The 11,139-nt window shown below is 32.7% G+C and overlaps 1 protein-coding gene across 1 annotated transcript; it reads right to left on the minus strand.

Moving 5' to 3' along the window:
* Positions 1 to 299: 299 nt before the first annotated feature.
* On the minus strand, positions 300 to 7,042 carry LOC148946325 (caspase-1-like). Its single transcript, XM_089097664.1, has 3 exons — positions 6,997 to 7,042; positions 1,766 to 2,386; positions 300 to 322 (listed from the first exon to the last, which is right to left on the minus strand). Exons 1-3 carry the CDS (start codon positions 7,040 to 7,042, stop codon positions 300 to 302), a joined length of 690 nt encoding a protein of 229 aa, XP_088953790.1.
* Between the last annotated feature and the right edge of the window lie 4,097 nt (positions 7,043 to 11,139).

Below are 11,139 nucleotides of genomic sequence, written 5' to 3' on the forward strand. Positions count from 1 at the left end.
ATTTTTTTCACTAGCCTGGCCTTATGCAAATATAACTTAACAGCTTCAAGTAGCACTAGGAGAACAGCAATACCAGTCCCAACTGATGTTAAAAATATTAACAGGTCCATCTTTTGGTGGTAAGAAATGTCTAATGTCATTTCTGACTACTCTGGTAAGTATAATTCTTCTTTACCAACGTTATCGCCAAGTACAGCAATTTTTAAAAACTAGTTTTAAAAATTTCAGGTATTTTTCTAGTTTAACTTAAAATATTAAAATTATTGCTCAGATACCATAAATATTTTTCCAGTTTATAACTATAGCCATTCTGAACTCAAAACTAAAATAAAATTTGATTTTTTCAATTTTTACGTGACATCACTAAATACGTCATATATGGTTATTAGTACAAAATGGGTGTTAGATATTACGTCATGTCACTCATCACGTCATATATGGTTATTAGTAGACAATCGGTGTTAGAAGTCAGACTTGCTTCCAAAAATCAAATATATTTGAAAAGACTGCAATATGAAAAGACATCAAAAATGCAGTTTTTTTGTAAAGTGATTCTATTTTTAATTTTTTTTTGTTTTTTGAGTAAAAAAGGCACTAGAACTTTTAGTTTCTGTTTTGAATTAGCTCTCTTGCGACAGTCCAGGACCACTGGGTCGATAAGATCACTCCTGGGGAAAAGAAAAAACAAAAACGCAAATAAACACGCATCCGTGATCTTTCTTTTGACCAAAAAATACCAAATTCCACTTTTTTGGAGATAGGAGCTTAAAACCTCTACAGTAAGGTTTTCTGATACGCTGAAAATGATGGCGTGATTTTCATTAAGATTCTATGATTTTTAGGGCTGTTTTTTCCTTTTTTCGAAATTGGGCAAGTTTTCTCAGGCTCCTAACTTTTCATGAGTAAGACTAAACTTGATGAAACATTTAAAATTAGTATGCTAATTTGATTCTTTTGATGTATCTATTGATATTAAAATTCGATTTTTTTAGTTTCAGTTAATATTGAGACGAGTCGCTCTTACTACACAGTTCGTTACCTACCTAAAACTGTTTGAAAATGCCTGAGACATTTTTCATGCGTTTTGCTTTAGCTGTACGAATTTATTTAAAATCAAATGTAACCTCTTATGACGTCATATATACCACAGACCACTTTTTCTTTTCCCTGTTGCATCAGTTACTATGAAATAGACTTCGGTCCTTACTGTATTATTGGTTAGACATCATTAATATTTTTGCAGTTTACATATTAACTTTAGCGATTCTGAACTAAAAACTAAAATAAAAATTTTTGAATATTTTCCACTAGAAATGTAGGACAACAATAAAGAGATACGCACTTTACGGGTTAAGCCAAAAAAGTTTGGTTCCAGGATACAATAATAACTTTGAATTGAGATGAAATAAAATTATTGGCGTAAAACAATGGCTTAATGAGTCAATTGAAGGAAAAGGAAAACCATTCAAATTTAAATTTTTTCAGGTATTTTTCTGGTTTGAATTAAAAAAATGGAAATTATTGATCAGACACCATAAATATTTTTGTCACTTAGCAGTTTAATAAAATTATTTTATTTAAAATTTTCTGGAATTATTCTAGTTTCAGTTGACAAATAATATTTTTTGCAAGGAATCGAGCAGCTAACTAAGTCCAATATATACAATGGTATGTTCTTCGAATGATCGTCTTTTAATGTACGTTTTATGATACTTTTTGAAGACTGCACATAGAGATCGAAACAAAATCGATCCAGCTCTTATACCATAGGATCTGAACCCCTTTTCAGATCCCATGTATAGTAGAAAATCTGCAGTCTCCTGTATTTTTCTTATGGTTCCTGAATTTTCTGGACTCAATTTATTTAGAGTTCTGAACACTGCCTGACCAGGAGAAGCTCCTGAATGGTCAGGAGAAGAGACTTGGGAAGAACTAGAGCTGGAAGAAAGTAGGTTTGGCGATCGGAATTCTCCATCTCCCATACCGTCGATCAAAAATATTTTTGGCTTGCCAACCATTCCTGGGCAGTTATAGGCCATAAAATTTTCTTTTAAGAAATCAATGTCGTAAGTATCGGCTTTGGCACATAGGTTTTCCTTTTCTTTTCTAGTCATTACAGCAACAATTATCGCGTCAATTCTGTTCGAAGTTGTGCTTCGGGAAATTCTCCGTAACTCTTCTTGTATCTGACTTTTAGAAAAATTTTCGCAGATTTCCACTTTAAATCCTACATCTATCAAAATATTCTTTAGCTCAGAACAGGTGGAGTTCATATGACGCAAAGGAAACCGGGTTTCCAAATTCTCCGAGTCCGATTCAAAAGTATCATTTTGAAATATGACAGCGATACCTCTTAGCTTCTCTTTGATTGTATATCTGACAGTTCCTATTGGAACGTTAATTTTGATTATTTTTTCCAGGTTCATCTTTGAAACATCAATTGTAAAAATTACTAGAAACCGTGGTTTATATGTATTAGGTGATGAGATGACGTTATTCAATGCCCCTGGTTTGCAGCCAAAATAGACTCGCTTGTCATGACGTCATTCAACATCTCGTTTCTCTTAATCTTTCAAATTAGACAATTAATTTGCGATAGCGTCATATAATTTTTTTTTAGAATTGTGGAATGATTGCATTAAATCAAAAAGATATTCCAAGAAAGATGCAATACGATATTAATTTTCAAGAGAACAAGTTGCTTTATTCAACAAATGGCCTCAATCTTAAAGGCAAAGTCGGTATGATAATATGGTACCCTCTTTATTTGAGTGAATTTTAATAACTACTACATGAGATCCTCTTGACTAACACCATTTATGATCGATCCTTATGCCCCACTATACAAGTTTGTATAGGCAAAGTTCGTTCTTTATTGTAATAATATTTTATATTACTATATTTTATATTTCATGATTACAAAATGTAATTAGAGTTCGTTCTTTATTTTACTGATTTTCAAGCCAACAGATTTTCCTTGTTATTAAAGCCTAGGGACGGTTATATAGAGGTTTTGGACAAGGCGGCTCTAATAGTATACTTCTTGTTTTGATCTGAATCTTTTTTTCAGGAGCTATGGGTTACTTTAGTTTTTACTATGGGGCGTGATCGTCTCTTACTAGGTTGCTAGCTACTGCTGCAACCCGGATATCCGTTGAAACTTACATATTCCCAATTTATAATGAAATGTTATTCCACTGATCGTCTTTTAATGTAGTTGTTCTTCTAATGATCGTCTTTTAATATCACTTTAATGTAAAATATACGCTAGAGTTCTTTCTTTATTGTACCTTACTGTATTACAAGCAGGAAAAAGCCTATGGCTTTTTCTTAATTGGAATAGTAATAGACGACTTGGCTACAACCTACGATTATGACATCAATGATAAATCTTTAATATTAATTATAATCTTATTTCAGGTACTATGGGCTGGAAGTTTGTTCTTTACTGTAATCCCACGAACTGTTTGAAGTTGCTATGAAGTTTTTTAACACGAACTGATTGACAATACTGATGGTTAGAGTTCGGTTTAAGTTATCATATAATGTTAAAATTCTGTCTTATATGAGCGTTTCTTGGTGTAGTGGTTAGCACTTAAGACTTTGAATACTGGGATCCGAGTTCAAATTCCGGTGAACGGTTCTTATGAAATGAAGCTTTCTTATGCTACCATTTAGGCTTCTGCCGAAATTCTTTCTTTTAAAAATTAAATTAGTTACTATCGCCTAGAGTTAGTTCTTTACCATATCATAACAATTTTTTTTATAATAGTAATTAATTTAGTTAATTACAAAAGGTTTCTATATACAGCAGGTTCCTTAAAAATGAGCCATTACACAGCTCTTTATTATGACCACAAACTGTTTGATTTAATACTTAAGTTACTATGGGTTCAGTTCGTTCCTTATTGTATTACAAGGAATCAGGCAGCTAACAAAGTCCAACATATGCGATGGTATGTTCTTTGAATGATCGTCTTTTAATGTAATTTTAAAAATAATTTATTTTATAATTAGAAAAGTTGCTTAACCCCATTAATTTTCTTTAAAATGAGCCATTAAACAACTCTCTACGATGTTCCATTGCCAAGCTATCTGTGGAATTACTAACCTATACTATAATTAAGTGGCGTATAAAATTTAGTATAGGCAAAAGGTCGATCTTTATTATAACTTTTAGAAATAATTTATTTTAGTTACTATAGATTTTTAACCCAATTAATTTCCTTTAAAATGAGCTATTGAACAACTATCTACGATGTTCCAGTGCCAAGCTATCTTTGGAAACAAAGAAAAGAGAAAAAAATATCCCGTTTAGGCAGAATGTTGTAGTAGCTGCCACTTTTCTTGATTTTTTAGTACTGATTTTTTAACTTGCGTGTAGCTTGCTTTGATCTAACCGTTATGTATTCATGAATGAGACCATTTACCGTTTTGATGTTTCTTATATAGTAATTATGACGTCACTGCATCAAAAATACAGTTTTTATTGGAAAAATTTATTCTCTTTTAGAAATAATTTATTTTAGTTACTATAGATTTTTAACCCAATTAATTTCCTTTAGGATGAGCTATTGAACAACCCTCTACGATGTTCCAGTGCCAAGCTATCTCTGGATACAAAGAAAAGAGAAAAAAATATCCCGTTTGGGGAGAATAACGTGGTTAAAGTCAATTTTCTTGATTTTCAAGCCAATATATTTCCCTTACTGTTCAGGCCGAAGGACAGAAAGTTTCCTATAAAGAGGTTTCGGACAAGGCGGTTTTAATGGTGTACTTTTTGTTTTGATCTGACTCCTTTTTTAGGAGCTATGGGTTTTTATATTTCTTAACATTGGACGTGATCGTCTCTTACTAGGTTGCTAGCTACCGCTGTAACCCGGATATCCTAGAAAAAAGAGTCAGATCAAACGACAAGTAGACTATTAGAAGAGAACCGCCTTGTCCAAAACCTCTATATAGAAAACTTACTTGGCTTTAACAAGTCAGGTCGTTTTTAGTTTGAATTTTAACAGGTATTTGTATCTCCTGATCTTAAGTTTAAAATGACCTTTACTTTTATTTGAAAAACTTATTTTTCGGAAAGTTTTTTTTAATTAATTTTTAACAGTGTCTATCTATAGTAACATGATTGTGAATAGTGACTGGTAGCTTTATACTACCAAATATGGTAAATAAGATTATATTGCAAGTTTCAAACTCTTGAGATATAACACTTAAAAGGTTTTGAAGGTTTCACAATTTCAGTTTTAATGTGCATATCCATTGAAAAGAAGGATTCAGATTAAAAGCCTGAGAAAATTTAGAGACTCAAAAGGAACATTCTGCTGTTAGGCTGTAGTCACTTTTGTTGGTGAGGGGCTCCAACTTTTCTAGTTAGTGCACGTATTATTGGTTCCTGATTGGACTACTAGGCTGAGACAAATAATTTGTTTTACATTTTGTTTGTTTTTGACACATTTGAGGGTAAGAAAATTTTCTCCAAACGGTTACGCAGTTATTATAAATAAAAATGCATCACGAAGATGTATTTTTGCAATTATTATTGTAAATAGCAGCTACAGAAAATTGATTCTGAAAAGTTAGGGTAGATATATAGTACTAATTTGGCTCTATAAGACATTATTGTGAGCTTGTGGGTTGTACAAGCTTATGTATTGTGCAACTATAAGACTAACCTGACTTGAGCCTTGTACAATCCTGAGCCTAAAAAGACTCAGGAAAATGTGTCAGATGTTTTACTGTAGGGATTCCTGAAGGATAGTATTAGGCACTTGTTTGACTGACCGTGTATCAAACAATAATTTTTGCAAAAGTGTAATTTTATCCCAGTTTTTAAGACTATAATAAAAGGAAGTTGAAGAAGACTAGGTCACTTTTACAGATGATTGATGACAGATTGCCAAAGGTTGTGCGTTTTGGCCATCCATCTGGGACAACACAAAAAGCAGGTTGTCCCAAATGGGGTTCGAAGCGGTCTTGAGGACGGATTTAAAGGAAATTGAAGCTTCATGAGAGGGATAAAGAGTGAAGCTTTGAATAAGATCATCGTTGAGGAGGAACATACGCAGCTGCTTTGGCCTAAGGCAGCTTCATGCTGCAGTGAGTTGTTAGTAGTAGTACTACAGGCTCTCAAATCTCTTCCAAGCACTTATCCTCCAAGCAACAGATAAAATGTTTTACCTGTGGCTGTTCTCATATTCTCTTTAGTATAAATTGTTAAGTTCTAAGAAATACTTTTTATTCTTTCAAATGATTGACATCAATCTGACAAAAGATAAGTGCCACCAAATAAGATGATATCTTGAAAAATAGGATTTTAGTTATTATCTAGGGTATTTCCTTACTTGTTCCAGGCCTGGTTATACAGTCAGAAAAACTTCATATTATAGTCGCAATATTTTGCACAAGTGCAATATTTACTTTATATATAACAATAAAATATCCTTGCTATAAATAAAATGTTGAAACAGCATGTGTGAACCTAAATCAAATCAATAAGCAAATTATTACTAACATTCTTGACTATATTCTTCCTTTTGATTTTATTTTCAATCTTCATGTGACATCTTGAAGATCAATTATAATTAAAATATCAATACAACTAAGTTATGTTGGGTATGGACAAGAAAATCTCTTATATTCATGCCCCTGGGAGATATTTTAAGGTATCCTATCATTTGATCCTCAATTGTGGTGCAAAATTTACTATCACATTACAAAATCTTGAGTGATTTTTACAGTGTTATGTAAAATAATGCCACCTTTACAAAATTTTGTCAACCTCACCCCCCTCTTAATGTTTGCTTAAAAAAAAAAAATATATCCTAGTTGCCATATAAGATATGGAAATCACGTTTCTTTTTAACATACAACGTTGAAGCTAAATTTGGAAGCAAAGATGTTTTGTAGTTTGAATGCTGATTTTCATCAGACTTGGTGATACTTGGTTCTTGTCAGATGCAAAATCTGCTACAACAATGTAATTTTTTTTACTGAGCTTCAAAAATACTGCCATCTTTGCAGTTGCACTCTTTGCCATCTTTGTATACACTGTAAGTTTTTGCAGACAGTCAAATCTGAATCTTCCCTACTTTTATGGCGATTGGCTTGTGGAATACAGAGTCCGTGTTTGTTTCAAAAGCATGCCACTTGAAAACCAAACATCTGGATGTAGAAATATTGGATTGTCTCAGCTAATGCATATACAAAACCAATAATAGGTACACCAAAGTTGAAAAGTTACGAGTCCCTCAGCACCAAAGATGACCATAGATTGACATATGTATGTTACTTTCAAGTCTCTTTCTTTCAATTTGTACATTAATGCTGATTAGCCCCTCAAAACATTTTAAAGAGTATATGAAGATTAATCACTAACAAATATGGCTAGTAACAGTAGATGGTAGAACTGATTAAACGATGATGGATTAAAGCTTGCTACCCCCTCTTTCATTTCTTGCTCACCCTTTTTTATAGATGGGATGGATGTTTTTCTGTATAGTTGCCTCTAGGTAGTCCAGGAGACGATTGTGTTTTAGAAAAAGAGGAAAATTCTTGCATAGTTTTGCCTCTAAAATGTGTAAAATATACGCGTGTGTGTATATTTTAGATTCTTTTCTGAGATGTATTAAATATCAGAGAATATGCTGTTTTGTAATAATTTCAGGGTTTTGTATACGACTAGACCTTCTTCTGTAATAAGAAAATTTACTCCCTTCGTATGGGATATAATACTGGTTGCAATACGAAATGCGTCAACTGGTAATCTTCAAGGCCAAAGAGAAAAGATTTTTCCTTGCAAAAGAGTAGTAATTATGTGCGTGTTTTTTTGTAAGTAGTATGGTTGTTGTATATGTGTGAATTGAGTAATATTGCCATATATAACAAGATACAAGTGTTTTTAGAGTGTGTAGAATAGAAGACTCCCACCTCCTTTCCTCCAGGGTTGGGAGCTTGAGTTGGCCCAAGCTTTATTCATAGTGTTTATGATTCGGCCCAAGATTTATTTTGCAGGCTCTCTTCTGAATCGCTTCCAATTCGTTTCTGTGCTTCTCGGTGAGCGACGGGTGCCAGGCAGGACAGCCGTACATCATTACGGGCATTACATATTGTTTAGAACATGAAAGAAGGAGTTGCTGTCTTAGTCCAAACATTATTAGACGTGATAAAGATTTTAGAAAAACAGATTCCTTTGCCGTGATCTGGCTGATCGGATCTCAAACCATGAGATCATCACTAAATTTGATGCCAAGTATTTTTAATGATTTCTTTTGTTTGGAGAGGTGCGGATTCATTTGTGCTCTTCTTCTTCTTCAGGAAGTTGACATGCATTACACAGCTTTTCTCGAGGCTTACCTGGAGCTTCACTTTATCAGCTTGATGTTGAAGCTGTGCAACAAGGGGTATGAGCGGATTGGGAGTTTGTGGCAGAAATTGCTGCAGGCTTAACGAAAGATCATCTAAAAATTTCTACATCTGTTTGTGTTGCCTCATCATTCGGTTGATGACTATAACAATTAGGATTGGAACTAAATTGCTTCCTTGGAGAGTTCCACACGTAATGTCTTGGAAGTTGGATGTTTCCTCATTTTCGAGTTGTGCGCACTTTTTACGACCACAAAGGAAACTTGCAATGGTACATTAGAGAAACTACGAGACTTCCAGGGCACGGGCTTCATTGATCACAGTCTCATGATCAAGCAGATTGAAAACTTTCACGAAATCTGAAATGATTATATCAACAAGGGCTTCAGGATTTTTTAGATGCTTTTGTAGATCGGGAAGTAATCTGACCAGATAGTGAGTTGTGCTGTGTCCTCGACGAAAACTGAACTGCATAGGATTGATTTTGTGTTCTACTTCTGCTAGTAGCCACTGTAAAATAAAATCTTTGAAGACTTTTGAAATGATGGGCATCTTTGAGATTGGCCTGAGATTGGATGGTGAGGTTGGTGATGTTTTCTTTGGAGTTGATGTGATTTTCACCAGGAATTTCACCATTGTACGAGGCTTTTTCAATGTCTAGGTTTTCGAGTTTGTCTTGGACCTGGGAAACTGTAATAATAGGGATGGTTTCGATTGGACCATTCTGTGGTATAGTCTTGAGGGGAGGCTGTTGATGGCAAATATTACATGGCGGTTACATTCTCTCCTTGCTGGTCCGTCAGGATGGATTTAGACTTCTGCTGTCCCATTAGTTGCCGTACAGTTGTGTGGAACTTTCTTGGGTCACTGGCTGACTATTTAGCAAAAATTGGGTGTCCATACAGACGTCTAGCTTCCTATAGGAGTCTAGCTATTATTTTTCTCTCCATTTTATTTTCATCAGAGTGTGGCTTTGTCTCATAAACCATGTCTCGCTCTGACAGTGCTGCTTTCTTTGTCGGAGTAACAAATGGTTTATTATGTGCCCTAATTGTAACTCGCTTTTCAGGGAAGAAACGTTCGTACTCTCGAATTGCATGTTCATAGAAGAGTTCAGTCATGCTGTTTGCTCTCTTTGTTTCCGAAAAGGCGGAACCAGCCTACTGAGTTGAGCCATTCTCTGTAGCCAATTATACCTTCTTCTAATAAGAATCAGATATTAAAACCGTTTTGGAAGCATTTGAAGAACAAAAATTTAGAAATATGTACATTCACATGCCCATGTTTCCTAATGTAAAATTCAAAAGGCATTTTCATAGTATCTAGGGGACATAAACATAAATTAAGGTAAGCACAAAATGAGCACAAAAAAGAAGAAAAGAGGATAAAACCGTAAGCTCGAAATGAACAAACTGGACCATCAAATGAGACAAGACCAATCCAAGCAGCTAAGGCAAAAGGCACTGAAAAATGTCCGAAGCAACGATAAACGAAAATAAAGATCAAAGATATATGTGTTTAGAATATTAACGAAACTGACAATTAGAACAAGTCAAAAACAAAATTGAAGAGCATAAAAATATGAAGTTAAAAGATAAGTGACAGCGAGAATCACAACGAGGCAAAAACGAAAGTGAAGAACAAACAAAATATGCGGTTACAAGACATATGACAATGAGTATAAGACCGAATCAAAATGCAAATGAATAACATAGATATGTGTGGTTAGAAGATGTACGACCACTAAAATTAAGAAATCTGCTGTTAGAAGATAATCAACAGCGACAATTACAAGCAGCAGAATGTGTCAAAAATGAAAGGGAAGAACAAAGAATTGTATGGCTAGCACACACGGTAAAGCGAGTATCAGAAAGCGTCAAAAATGAAAGTGAAGAACAAAGAACTATGCTGTTAAAGGACAGCAAGAATCAGAACGAGTCAAAAATGAAAGTGCAGAAGAAAAAAAATATTATGTTGGAAGAACAGCACTATCACAATCTTTGATGCTAACTAACTGTGGCGTAAAACGAAGTAAAAACCCTATAAAGATGCCATAAACTATGCAAGAGTTAAAAGATAAGTGACAGCGAGAAGCAATATATATATATATATATATATATATATATATATATATATATATATATATATATATATATATATATATATATATATATATATATATATATATATATATATATATATATATATATATATATATATATATATATATATATATATATATATATATATATATATATATATATATATATATATATATATATATATATATATATATATATACATATATATATATATAGATATATATAAATATATATATATATATATATATATATATATATATATATATATATATATATATATATATATATATATATATATATATATATATATATATATATATATATATATATATATATATATATATATATATATATATATATATATATATATATATATATATATATATATATATAATTCTAAGGAAGGATAAGTCTTATAAGGGATGCTCGAGAACACTAATAAATTGGATTTTCAACATTTGGAGGTAGGTGGTAGGTGTTGAACCAAATTCTTTCAGAATCTTAAATCTTCGGCTGCTTATCTTAGTCTTGGTAGATATAATGAGTTTTAAAATTATTCAAACAAGAATTTATGATAAATTTTTTCCAGGTTTTACAAAATGTTATTGCCAATAATTGCCATCTATAATTTGAAATCTGAGTTCTGGCGAAGAATTTGGAAATAAAAAAA

Source organism: Artemia sp. Qi Xiang Cuo, chromosome 12 (genome assembly GCF_049724085.1).
Source record: "Artemia sp. Qi Xiang Cuo chromosome 12, ASM4972408v1, whole genome shotgun sequence".
Taxonomy (NCBI): Eukaryota; Metazoa; Arthropoda; class Branchiopoda; order Anostraca; family Artemiidae; genus Artemia; species Artemia sp. Qi Xiang Cuo.

What these genes read in the sequence shown, in the direction of transcription:
- LOC148946325 (XM_089097664.1), bottom strand. Translation starts at nt 7,042, where the DNA reads ATGGCAAAGAGTGCAACTGCAAAGATGGCAGTATTTTTGAAGCTCA. An exon ending in GGCAGTATTTTTGAAGCTCA is followed by an intron (nt 2,387 to 6,996) that starts GTAAAAAAAATT and finishes ACGTTCCAATAG; the next exon opens with GAACTGTCAGATATACAATC. An exon ending in AAAGGGGTTCAGATCCTATG is followed by an intron (nt 323 to 1,765) that starts GTATAAGAGCTG and finishes ATTTTATTTTAG; the next exon opens with TTTTGAGTTCAGAATGGCTA.